This window comes from Phyllobates terribilis, unplaced genomic scaffold (genome assembly GCF_046119375.1).
Source record: "Phyllobates terribilis strain yellow unplaced genomic scaffold, ASM4611937v1 Scaffold_8__6_contigs__length_399053987, whole genome shotgun sequence".
NCBI classification, from domain to species: domain Eukaryota; kingdom Metazoa; phylum Chordata; class Amphibia; order Anura; family Dendrobatidae; genus Phyllobates; species Phyllobates terribilis.
This window is the reverse complement of record NW_027362768.1, coordinates 287,799,409-287,812,948: the sequence shown is the minus strand read 5'-3', so window position 1 is coordinate 287,812,948 and position 13,540 is coordinate 287,799,409. Positions and strand designations below refer to the sequence as shown.

Here is a 13,540-nt window from a genome sequence, read left to right as displayed (position 1 = left end):
GTTGTTTAAAGGGCCAATATTGACTTCTAGGACTGTTTTCTCCAATAGGTGGTGCTAGTTACCTGGTTATCTTCCTCTTTGAGGCGGCTAGTTACTTGGACTCACAAGGTTATTGCTGACCCCATCCAATATATGTGATGTTCAACCTGGTTCCCAGGCAATCAACTCCACTGTGCTCGGATAAGGCTTGTGAGGTATCAAGTAACTTTGTTCGAAGTAATAAAAAAAGGTTTTTAATCCAGCACAGGGAATTAAAAACAAAAGAAAATTCTTTATTTTGAACTTCATTAAAATCGTAGCTTGGGCGTAGAAAAGTATCTGACGCGTTTCGAGTCTGACTGACTTAATTGATAAGAGTCGAAACACAACAGATATTTTTCTATGTCCATGCTACCATTTTAATGCAGTTCACAATAGTGAATTTTTTTTTCAACTTTTAATTCGCTTTGCTGGATTGAAAAACCTTTATCACTATGGGCATCAAAACAACGTCTGCACAAAAGGTTTTCGACGTGGATTTTGGAACGAATCTACATCAAAACACAGCCCTAAATTGGTAACCTCAGTGTGATATCCAGACGTTGCCCTCACATATGCCATGTGAATGATCACCAGTGATAGGACACTTACAGCATCGATCTCATTCAGGGTCTTCCACTGCTCGTACGGTACGTCCAGGGCTTCCGCTGTCTGAATCGTCCTCTTCATCTGACTTGTCCACACTTTCAGATCATGGATGTTTTGTTCATGGATGTACTCGGCCAAGCACTTGGCAAACTATGAATAAGATAATAAAAATGTAAAATCAAGAGTAGCGTCCTTATGCAAAGTTGGCAGGTACGTCATATTACAAAAGAGGTGTTCCAAAAAGAATATTTTCGGGTTCAGATTGGCTGTCCATGAGGACGAGTTACCACCTAGAGGCCATTGCACAGACATGGGGGTTTTAAGAGCTCGGCAGTTTTGCAAGTGATATGTGAATAAAACCAATAGATGATCTGATAAAAAAAAATGCTTTGTTGTAACCGAACAACTCAAACTTAACAGGTAAAGCGTTTGAACGTCTCCTTTATGGACAACAAATTTCCCATCTATTAGTCATCCAAAGAATTCTACACCATGCACCAGCAACCAGTACAGAGCGAGATCAGCGGCATAGGAAAGTACCCTCCCATCGGAGAAGACCGCCCGCCGTACATATAGCATCTGAGAGCACGCCACTAATTATTTGAATTAGTAAGAAAATGTAGGAAATCAGAGGCATCCATGCAACTCTAGGGGAGTAGAGCCACCAGTGGGGGGGGGGGGGCAGCCACCTCCGTGTCACAGTGCGGACCACCTAGACTATGTGATCGCCACTCAACTGTATCAGCATCCACACTATGCAGATACCACTAAACCACACACCGGCAGGGAGACGTTTATTTTAAAGCAGCAAATTGGGCATCATAAATTTTAGTATCATGGGGGGCTTTGTGCACTATTACTATTTTTTTGGGTAGGGGGGTGGAAGTGGAACTCAAAGGGTATTTTCAGCATTTGTAGAGCCCTCAGAGGCCATTATTACTATTTGCGGGCAGAACATTATTGATCATTAAGTTGGCACTTAAGAGGGCGCTTAGGAGCATTGGTACTTTGGCAGCTCTTTACTAGAGGGGGCACTTAAAGGGGTTTCCTCAATTTTGGAAAAAGCCTTTCCTTCTGTTGGGGTTTGCTTTATAAAATAAAAGCATACAACCCATACTGTGCTTTTCTTACCCTCATTGGGTCTGGAGCAGAGTCTCGGCCACTAATCCCGCTAACTTATTATCTGCAGCACTGATGTCACTTTGACAGCGCTGTTAGTCAGTGAACGAACCGGCTCTGCTTAAGTTGACAGCACAAGCCACTGGGCTAAGCTATTGATTGCAGCTCTGATGACGCGACGTTAGTGCCGCAGACAAGAACAGACACTGGGAGCACCAGAAGACTCAGAGCTGGACCCTGGAAGGGAAAGTCAAGCAGTTTCCTTAAAAAAAAACAACACATAAGAAAAATGGGTTTTCTGAAAATCTCTTTAAGGGCAATTTTTACTTTTTATAGGCAGCAGGATGGAGTTTGGAATAAGTGAGGAGGGTGATGGAATGTGTAGGTGTTGCAAACTCTGCAGATAACGCAGAGCTGGAAGAAGTGGTCATGTCGGTCAGGGCCAGATGGAAAAGTGAACGACTTCATCCGAAAGAAAGTCACCTGCAAGTCACTGTATATAACTGTATTGTAATCTTATACGATCAAACAGGACAGGCATCTATAACTATATGGTGGTAATATCGGTCTTTGTCATTCTATAGCATTTTTCTATTAAGCCAACCATACCCACTAGAATTAAGGTGCACCTCAATAGTAAGAATGCATTAGTGGTGTTTGGGGCCCACACCCCTCGTGCTTCGTACACCCCTGACTATTCCAGCTCCGTATGTTGAGTGTAAGGCTCTGACCACCTGGAATTTCCTGAGTGGTGCGGTGATCTCTCCGGTTGGCACCTGTACTAGATCCTGTGGGCTAGTCCTGACTGTTTTCATGAAGCAGTACCTACATTTTCCATTAGGCTCCAATAGCCAAACGGTAAATTTGTAGGATTGTGTTAAAAGCAAAAAAAGCCGGTCTCTGGCCTCATTAAAACAGGAATATGTCTGCCTCATCTTTCTCAGGGCAAGTTCCACCTTGAGCAATGCCACAATGAAGAAATGTTCCCAATCAGTGTGTTACAACAGGTTGAGGATGTTACGGCAGATTAACGGTTCGGTTGCACAGCCGCGTTATCCACACATATGTAAAGCAGACCGTTTCATCACTGCTCAATTAGCAATTATAACCCTTGACTGAGTTTACCAGCATTTATAACACAATCGCTTCCTTCTCTACAAGATGTCCCATACTTATTACAGACACATGTTCCTCTTTCTTCATGGTGGAAAGTTCTAAAGCCGCATGAAATCAAATCTCTGTATGCCAGAGAGTAAGAGTTTATATTAAGGGTTTGGTCCCCTATGGGGACTCTTTATATTTAAATGCATGCATATAGGGCTTTAAAAAAAAAGAGTAATGTTTAGTTTCTACAGTCATTGTTTCCCAGCACATTCAAATTCTAAAATATAGTCTGATCATATATTAGGTGTGAGGAGCAGTAGGACCCCCCGCAATTGGCAAGTTATACCCTAGGCTATGGATAGGGAATAACTTCCAAACTGGGTACAATCCCTTTAAGATCAAGCACAATATCAGGACATACTGGAAAGGAGAAAATGACTGTTAAAGGGCTATTCCCATCTTCATAAACTGGTATTGGTAACTAAAAGGACTTTTGCAATTTTCTGCTTATTAAATTTTTTAGCCATTAAAGATATTAACATTTTTTGTTTGTTAACAATTGCTTACCTAGGAGACCGACCACCGCTGCTAGCTAGCAAATAAAAAATGCAGCACGGATGCTGGCCAGGATAACTGGTGCTTAATATTAGCTCCCAATCCCAGGCAGCTTACAAGCTAGACAGCAGCAGTGGTCGGTCTCCAAGGCAACAAGCCGCAAACAAACACAGAAAAGTGCTAAAATATATACAAAAAATAAAAAAGCTGAAAATTTTAAATACACAGTAAATTGCAAAAGTGCTTGTTTTTACAATATCTATCTATGAAGATGGGAATAATAATTTCAATTAAAAACATTTTTTTATTCATTATTATCCTAGAATTTAGAGAGATTGCAACACAAACCCCATGAGGATGTGGCCCAGTTGGATACTTAAAGATGCTTTTTCCCCCATGAATGACAATGATCACTTCAGCACAAGATATGTTATAAGGGTCTGATTGCTGGAACAGTCAAAATGGCTAAAAAAAAAAAAAAAAAGAAGAGGTCCCCTTAGCATTTTATTATTTTAACCCACAGGTTCTAACCAGAAAACCCCCTTTAAGCACAATTGGTGTTTGATACGCCAAAGTAATGGGGCATTCTTAACATTTATCGCCATCACCTATCCTGTAATACATGTTGGGAATAACCCTTTATTTGCTGATACTTTTATTAGCGGCTCCCTGCAACTATCCTCCCTCCTCTTAACAAGGACTATATGCTTTGGCAGAACACCTGTCATTTTAGTTAATTTCTGCTTGTAAATTTCCCCCCGAAATTCCAGAAACTCTTCCATATTGCCCAGCTTTGCATATAGCATTTTGATACAGACAGTTGTACACTGCAAACATCAGAAATCCACCATTTTTACCTACAGGTGGATTTTCTACATGCGACCTATGCAGTCAGTGCACATTGCTCCATTACAGAAGGTTAATCTAATTCTAACAACCTTGGCCGACAGCCACCGACTTCCACGTACTATCTCCTTAAGGAGGAGAAATCTCATTCTGGTCCTGCAGACATTCTTCCTGTATCAGGCTCCCTTTGCTCCGGACCATAAAACTGGACTCTCCAAGGACTGTATGATAACAGCCGGCTCAGATACTCTACTTGTATATAATTAATAGCAGATCATCCAAGATACAGAACTTCTGTCAATGACCAGCACACATCTGATGTATCAGAGACTCAGCATTTACTATTCAGTAATTTTTTCTCTCAAAAAGTTAAAAAACACAAACTTTCCCAGTTCTGATGTGACCAGCGTAAAAACCTCCGATCACTAGAATTGTAGCATCGCGCCGCTGGTAAACCGCAGGTCCACTTTCTCTCGTCAGCCCTTTTTGCACTGGTTGTCCTGCCACTAAAAATTTTTTGCAAAGCGTTTTAGATGGGTATAAAATAAATGAGCAATACCTTAGAGTCCCCGCTCCTATAGGTTTCCAAAGGCATATCTGCATCGTTCTAACCCTGCTGTGGACACCATTAAAGGGGTTTTCCATGAAAACCCCGTACCCAGGCTGCAGCATACACATAAAAAAAAATACTAATATATAATTTATTATAACAATCAACTCTGCTTTAGTCACCCTCTCCAGGTCCAGCATTAAGTCTCTGCTGCTGCCACTGTAAATTATTGTCTGCAGTGCTGACGTGTCATGACGTTAAAATTGCAGACATTAACAGACACTGAGAGAATCAGTAATGGACGCCAAGTTTATTATTTTATACCATTTCAACGTTTTTTTAGCACGGTGGATAACGCCTTCAATCACAACTCTTGGATCCACAATGATGCATCGATCACACATTTAGTAACGGATTTACAGTAAAAATCTACACACACACACACACACACACACACACACACACACACACACACACACACACACACACACACACACACACAGCTCAAAAAAAACAACAGAATATAACTCCAAGTAAATCAAACTTCTGTGAAATCAAACTGTCCACTTAGGAAGCAACACTGATTGACAATCAATTTCACATGCTGTTGTGCAAATGGAATAGACAATAGATGGAAATTATTAGCAATTATCAAGACACACTCAATAAAGGAGTGGTTCTGCAGGTGGGGACCACAGACCACATCTCAGTACCAATGCTTTCTGGCTGATGTTTTGGTCACTTTTGAATGTTGGTTGTGCTTTTACACTCATGGTAGCATGAGACGGACTCTACAACCCACAGAAGTTGCTCAGGTAGTGCAGCTCATCCAGGATGGCACATCAATGCGAGCTGTGGCAAGAAGGTTTGCTGTGTCTGTCAGCATAGTGTCCAGAGAAACTACCAGGAGACAGGCCAGTACACCAGGAGACGTGGAGGGGGCCGTAGGAGGGCAACAACCCAGCACCAGGACCGCTACCTCCGCCTTTGTGCAAGGAGGAACAGGAGGAGCACTGCCAGAGCCCTGCAAAATGACCTCCAGCAGGCCACAAATGTGCATGTGTCTGCACAAATGGTTATAAACAGACTCCATGAGGGCCCGACGTCCACAGATGGAGGTTGTGCTCACAGCCCAACACCGTGCAGGACACTTGGCATTTGCCACAGAACACCAGGATTGGCAAAGTTGCCACTGGCGCCCTGTGCGCTTCACAGATGAAAGCAGGTTCACACTGAGCACATGTGACAGACGTGACAGAGTCTGGAGGCGCCGTGGAGAGCGATCTGCTGCCTGCAACATCCTTCACACACTTTGCAAAAAAAAACAAACAAACAATCTCGTGTTACCTCCTTCCCCCGGTGAGACAGGCCAGAGTCTCCTCCAATACGTCCGTTGATATTCAGTTCGCTCTCCCCGTGTCGGCACATATAGATGGATCGTGGGGTCACATGAATATTCATGAGGTAGTAAACAATCCGACTCTGGATATGATCCAACACACGATTAACTAAATATCTGCGTCCTACATCCATGATTTTAATGTAGGACAGCTCCCTGCAAAACAAAAATAAAAATTAACTACATATTTCAAAAACGGTCACAATTTGCAATACTGTGCAGAGGACTCCCATTCATGATGACCTCTGATCTGTCAGTGCCCTGTAGATACAGACTACAGGAGCCCGTGTGCTGCCGGCAGGGTCAGCACAGAATCAGAAAGGGGATACAAGCTGTATATTATGGGATACCTCCCATTTGTGCATAGTACATTTACATTTTGGACTGCTCTCCCATATAATCTATACGTCTCTGGTGAAAGCAGTTGAATGTGTAATCTCATCTTTACACCCCAATACATTGGGCTCCATCTACAGAAGTGCATGCTCTATAGCAACATTGTCTTTAATCAAGCAATAATTTTTGTTTCCTAATTCTAACTTTCTACATAATGAAGCGTAGGTGCATTTTTATACTTAGTGATCGCCGTCTTCATTGGTTTCCAGTGTCATTCCAGTTCTGTTCTGGGTCACAAGACTTAAAGGGGTTGTCTACTACTCGAACAACCCCTTCTCAATCCACACGTTTTCCCCTTGTAAAATAATAATACCTATGCTCACCTCCGGTGCTGGTGCTGTTCCAGCGGTGTTGGCGTTGGCTCTCCTGGGAATGTTATGTCACGCAACCCCTGAGGCCAATCAGCGCTGGCGTCACTCTGCCCGCTTTTGGACATTTCATGTAGATCCAGAGGAAATGAGACAGCAGTAGCTCTCACTTCCTCCCTCCTGATGTATGCGATACATCCGAAAACGAGTGGGAAGTAAAGCCAGCACTGATTGGCCACAGGGATTGCATGACATAACGTCACACAATCCCCAGGAGAGAGAGCGACAACAGTGCTGGAACTGCATCGCAGGCCAGCATAAGTGTTATATTTTTAGGGCGAAACATAGGAATTTAGAACGGGTTGTAAATATAGGGCTTGAGAAGGGGTTGTCTGAGTAGTGGACAACCTCTTTAAATTCTGATTTGTGTGTGAACCAGAAGTTGCTTTCGTAATATAAGCCTTGTTCTGATGTTCCATAGGCTAACTTTGAGAAAGTTACATCGCCCAAATTGGCAAAGAGGAGCGCTCACGTGACTTTAAAAAGAGGACCAGAGAGACGCTGGAAACTGGGGAAGACGACGATCGGCAAGTCTATTAACACACCTAGATTGCATTACATAGAGAGACAGGATTAAGAGGAAATAAAAATTGAGAGCGCTTGTTTAATAAAAGAAATTAAACATTTATTTATTTTTCTTCCTTCCCATGTAGAACAATCATGGATGCCGAGCTACTCAATACTATGCCGCTTTAAGACAGTTTGTTATGGAAAAGTAGCAGGTTTATGTAGAATTGACATACTTGTCATAGTTCTCATCCAGCGGCTGATAGGAATTCTTGTAACACTCTATCCTCTTCATGAAATCATCCGTGGCCTCCTCGTTGGTGCAGTTCAAGTAGTCTGGGCTGCCCAACTTCACTTGCTAAATTGGGAAGGAAGAACAGACAGGGACACAAAGGTTTATCAAGTAGCAGCATAGCAGAGAATGATACAAAAAAAAAAAAAAGTCTAAATGGCTTTTTCCACTGTATCGGAGAACAAATTGTCCAGGACATCTCTTCTGCAGCAAGATTCCCATCCAACCCAGGAAATGTATACTATACACAGAGCAGGGTGCAAGAGCATTTTGATGACACTAGTGATACAGGGGCTTGAGCCTATAGACAAACTTTAACTTCTTCCAAAACTAGGCCAATTTCAGTTTTCACTTTTTCCTTCCCTTCTTCTAAGAGCCATAAAGTTTTTATTTTTCGGTCTACATGAAGGCTTTTTTTTGGTGGGACGAGTTGTATTTTTGAATGTTGCCATTCATGTAACCACATAGTATCTTGGAAAACAATTTCAATTTTAGATATTGATAGATCAAATTTTTATGGACGCAGTGATACCACGTGTATTTTTTTAATAAATATTTTACTGGGTGGGAGATGTGATTTGGATTCGTATGAGTTTTTAATTTTCCTATATTTAAAATCTTTTTTTTTTTTTCTACATTTTTTACTGTATTTGTTAGTCCCCTTAGGGGACTTGAACTTGCGACTGTCTGATCACTTGTTCAGTCCAGTATAGAATTCCCATGCGCCATTGATGAGTATGTGTTATTCGACAGGGCCTCCCACCAGGTGCAAAAACAGCAGCAAATATAAAGATATCTGAGGCACCATAGAGATCCTTCTAAAAGTCCAATCTTTATTCCAAAATATTTAACACATCACAGAAGTGAGGGGACAAAGAGCAACGTTTCGACCAAATGGCCCTTCTTATGCCTAAAGTATAGTCACCCTGCCATGAAGGCATAGAATGACGCATCTCCATGCTGGCGCACTGTCAGCGCAGCTGTCGGTGACTGACAGTGTCAATTAACAGGTTAACAGCCGCGGATGAAGCTATGCTCCAACCGCGGCTGTTATAGGCAGATGCTGGCTGCAACAGATAGCAATTGTCTGCTGAGTATGGGGCAGGCTCAGCCTGTGAGTCCACTCCATAGACCTGATCCAAGTTTCATATTTTTCCCTTGTAGGAGTGTTTTTCCCAGAAATATAGGCAGAGTATGAGGTCTGTGTGTATGCAAGGGGCTGCTGTCTGCTCATGTCAGCACAGCTTCTATCCTGTACTCATTTACCCTTTGTCGGCTTTCTTTTTGTACATCCCTTTTCTCTGTACATACTATGGAGATCCATGTACAACACCCTACCTGCTGCTATCTCTATCAGAGAGAAGGAAGGGAGAGTCTTCAGAACCAGGAACTGTGATTTGTAACATTTTTGAAAAATCACACAGCTAGACAAAAGGACTTACAGATATTTTGCAACAGCCAATAGGTAAAATTTTAAAGAGAAAAGTTGTTTAACTTTGTATTTATGAAGAAAATTAACAAAAAAAAAAAAAAAAGTGTGTGCAAAAGGTGTACATAGTCTTTAAATTTCAATGCGCAATCATATGGTTCTCCTGAGAGATAAGCTGCCCTAGAGATGTCTGGCAGCAGCTTACTCTACTCTGTCCAAGCAAAACAAATGCATGCATGGAATATATGGGGGGGGGGGGGCAGGAGAAGTTCAAGAGAGGATTCATAAAGTGTATGGCCAGCTATGGCTTATATTCACATGATGCTGATTTTTACTAAACATATTGCTAAGATAATTGATGCTTTAATAGTTTATCGTGATCATTTTGTGCAATTATGAGTTTCTGAATATGTTAAACATATATTTTAATACGGTAATGTAGTGCATGATGGATGAATTGTAAGGTTCGGCTTACCACAATGTTTTCAGCTATAACTTCGGGATCAACGCACACAGATTCCACAAAGAAGGTCTTCAGGTGCACATAAAATAAAAGAGGTTATAAAACATTGGTATTTTACTGTAGATTTATTTCTATTCCTAACAGATGTCTGTACTATTAGATTAAAAGCTACATAATACACATCTATGCAAATTAAATAGAAAGGGAGTTTATAGGGATCCAAGGCTGGAATTAGGAGTTTTAGTTTAACACAAGATCTGGCCAAAACGATCTCGGTGCACAAGCCGTGTCCAATCTAATAGTGTGGACATCAGGATTATGAAAGGAATTATTTCGCTGCTGCAAACGGAAAACTGATACATTTTTCAGTGGTTTGAAGAAAGATTCAGATTAGGAGCAGAGTGAAGTGCAGGGAAAGATAAAAAGAAAATCAGCTAGATAAAGTATCTGTACGCATTGAGCAGATGTAGGAATCGATCTATCTGGTCATGGGGTTGACGTGTAGGTTTACCTTTACATGACGATATAATTGTGGGGTCATTACAAAGACAACGTCTTACACTTAAGCCCCCCATACACATTAGATGGCTGAATGCTCGGCTGGTAGCCATCTTGGCGGTTTCTCTCATACACCGGAGCGCTTGTTCGGCAGAGTGCTCTAGTTAGAGAGCTGCCGACGGCTCATCTCTGGCAGAACAAAGCGATCTGAAATCCAAAATCATACATGGACGATCCCCAACGATCAGTTGGATGGCATAACCTTAGTGTTGGTCAAACCCTTCGATATCTAAGATGCGACCAACATTAGCCTAGTGTGTATGGGATGGTGGCTTTACTGTGCGGCTTGGGGTTGTCCCACAAAAGGACATTTATTCACCTATCCACTGATAAATGTCCCACAGTTGGGAGACTAGACTGGGGGTCCGGAGCCCCCTGTTCCTACTCTTAGCAAGTTTGAATGGAGCAGTGGTCACATCCTCACTGCTTTAATGAAGGTCTATTTGGCCATACACATAAAAAACAGCTGTAGACCAACTGTTCATCTGGCAGACAGCCATCTCCTCTGATTACCCGCATACATAATGGTTATCGGCCGTCAAAATGCCAAGAGAAAGATCCTTGTCAGCCCCGACATCTGTTGGGCAAGAGAGTCAAGAGATCTCCCATAAACAACAGATGGTCGGCCGATCCCATGGATATCAGCAGGTACAAGGATTTTTTCTAATGTGTACTGGGACTTTAGGTCAGGCAGATTCTGAATAAACAGCCTTACTTCAATTCAAGAAAGAAAACTTTTCTAAGGATTACAGAAGTAAAAACAGCACAGAAATCGGCAGGAGCAAATCTTATCAGCCATCTTAAGCTAAAGGAAATTATGGTTCTTCTGTTGTACACCAAAGACGATCACTTTGTATGACAGGTAATAAAAGCGCTTACTTTGAAGCCGTGCTGATCAGCAAATTTAAGGATGGTTTCCCGTCGCTCCCGAGTTGTGTTTGTTGCATCAAAAACCTGCAGAGGGTGGGAAAAAAAAATACTAGCATTAAGCATAGGTTTATAGTTTATTATAAGTAATGTAACCATTTCCAATTTGCTGCTGTCAGTATCAATAATTTACAATGTAATGCTAACAGGACCATTGTCATTTAAAAGGGATTGTCCACTACTCGGACAACCCCTTCTTAATCCATGTTTGCCACCATTAAAAACACCTGGAACTGCGCCAGCATTGACTCTCCCGGGGATTGCGTAACATTGTTATGTCAAGCGATCACTGCAGCCAATAAGCGGAAGCTTCACTCTTTCAGTCTTCAGACAAATCACATACTTCTCGAGGAAGTGAGAGCTACTGCTCTCTCATTTCCTCCGGATATATGTGGTACGTCCAAAAGCAGGGAGAGCCACGTGAGCGCTGGAAAGGCGCCAAAGCGTTATTTTACTAGGGGCAAACATATGGATTGAGAAAGGGCTTTCTGAGTAGTGGATAACCCCTTTAAACCAGCAACCGAAATGCAGTATGTACAATGTTATACAATGCAACCTCGGGAAAGGTTTACACTAAAAAGAGACACAATGCTAGGGTAAGCCATAGTAAGTGAGACTGTCCTCTGCTACAGTCTTCCAAACCTAGCTTGTATTGGGATACCAGTAGTCAGCCATTGATCAGACAGCGAAGATACCGCCAAACCATCCTTGATCATCACCTTGTACAGTAAATTTTCGGGAATTGTTTAAAAATAAAAAATACCTTATCACCCATATGGATACACTTCATATTTAGAACAATAGATCAGTATTTATTGCTGGGCGAACCGCTCACATTTCCGATGCAAAAATCAATGTTCCATCTTGTAAAGTTAAGGCACATTGCTGGTTATACCTCACTATCATCACTGCAGGGGTCTGACACTTGGGACAATTATTGGGCCTGAAATCCCTCCGGCAGACCTCCGATGCAGCGACGTGTCCGGCTGCATGATGTGAATGGCAGTACGACATAGCTTCATGCATGTCATGGCGGCAGCAGGGAATCTCAGCCAGTAAGATATCCTAGCGATTTATCATCACTTCATATGACGGCTCGCACCCTCTTCACTCACATCACTTACCTGCCTTATTCTCACCTTTACATTAAATATAATTCAAAGTTACAAAATTAAAACAAGCAAAAATATATATATATTACTATTGTTATTATTATAATAATAATAATAATAATAATAATAATAATAATATTGTCACTGCCATGTCATGCATAAATACTTACAGCTACATGTCCACCTTCATCTGCTAGATATTTCTTGACATCATTTAAAGCCAGTAAGGCACATTGTCTGTGGAGAAGTATAGAAAAATGTATCTACATCTCTAGAAATAATAAATGATAGATAGATAGATATCACACATACATACACTGTATATATATATATATATATATACACACATACACTGTATATATATATATATATATACACATACACTGTATATTATATATATATATATATATATATATATATATATATATATATATATATATATATATATATATATATATATATATATATATATATATATATATATATATATATTACATACATACACACAGTATTTTATATGCAGGTTTTGTGTGAGTGTATTGCCAACAGACGGGGGCGGACTTGGTAAGTAGAGGGTCCCAAAGGAGGACAGAGGCGGCTTTGTCTGTAATCTGGGTCACAGCACAGGGGGGCTCGAGGCTTCGGGAGAACACATTTCTGGCATAAGGTCCAGCAATTTCGTACAAAGCAATGTTTTCCTGGTCATTCAAACAATTACATGAAAGCTGCACCAGCAAGTAGAATAGGGGCTTGCAAACGCCCCCTTGTGGTGCTATGACGTACAGCCTCCGTGTCCCCTAATGACACCATTTTATTAGTCTCTCCAAGTCAGAACGAACTGGATTATGGGATCTAATCTGAAGCGGTTGACCATGACATCAAAAGATACAGAAACCCGACTGTGTGCAGTGCTCTTGCCACTGATCAGTAGGACATGAAAATCGCTCATGGAGTAACCCTCACTCTCAACAGTGATATATATTGTGGAGCACTAAGGGGTTAAATACACTGCACAGTGCACTATCTACCAAGCTGGTGAGTATTCAGATAATTGCAACCAAAGTGGCGGAAATTTTGATGACTCACACAGGCGAGATTAGCCCTGCTTCACTGCATCTCCTTCTATTTAGGTGAAGCTGGCTGGGACTGGCGTTAATATGCCAAAAGTCGCTAAATTTTTGTGCAAAAATTATGCGACATTTGAAGGAGATTTTTTTCAGAAATCTGACAAACACCTTCATAAAATGTATTTGATTACAAAATGTCTATTTAAATGTCATAATCTAAT

General features: G+C 41.3%; 1 protein-coding gene across 4 annotated transcripts in view; it reads right to left on the bottom strand.

Moving 5' to 3' along the window:
* LOC141157295 (6-phosphofructo-2-kinase/fructose-2,6-bisphosphatase 4) overlaps window positions 1–13,540 on the bottom strand; it is a 107,768-nt gene that overhangs the window by 15,848 nt on the left and 78,380 nt on the right. For all 4 annotated transcript variants that reach the window (XM_073644357.1, XM_073644356.1, XM_073644354.1 and 1 more), the window contains exons 4-9: window positions 12,423–12,489; window positions 11,093–11,167; window positions 9,668–9,724; window positions 7,708–7,829; window positions 6,149–6,356; window positions 631–777 (exon numbers count right to left, since the gene is read on the bottom strand). In XM_073644357.1, the coding sequence (XP_073500458.1) occupies window positions 631–777; window positions 6,149–6,356; window positions 7,708–7,829; window positions 9,668–9,724; window positions 11,093–11,167; window positions 12,423–12,489 (676 nt within the window). The remainder of the gene's footprint in view (window positions 1–630; window positions 778–6,148; window positions 6,357–7,707; window positions 7,830–9,667; window positions 9,725–11,092; window positions 11,168–12,422; window positions 12,490–13,540) is intronic.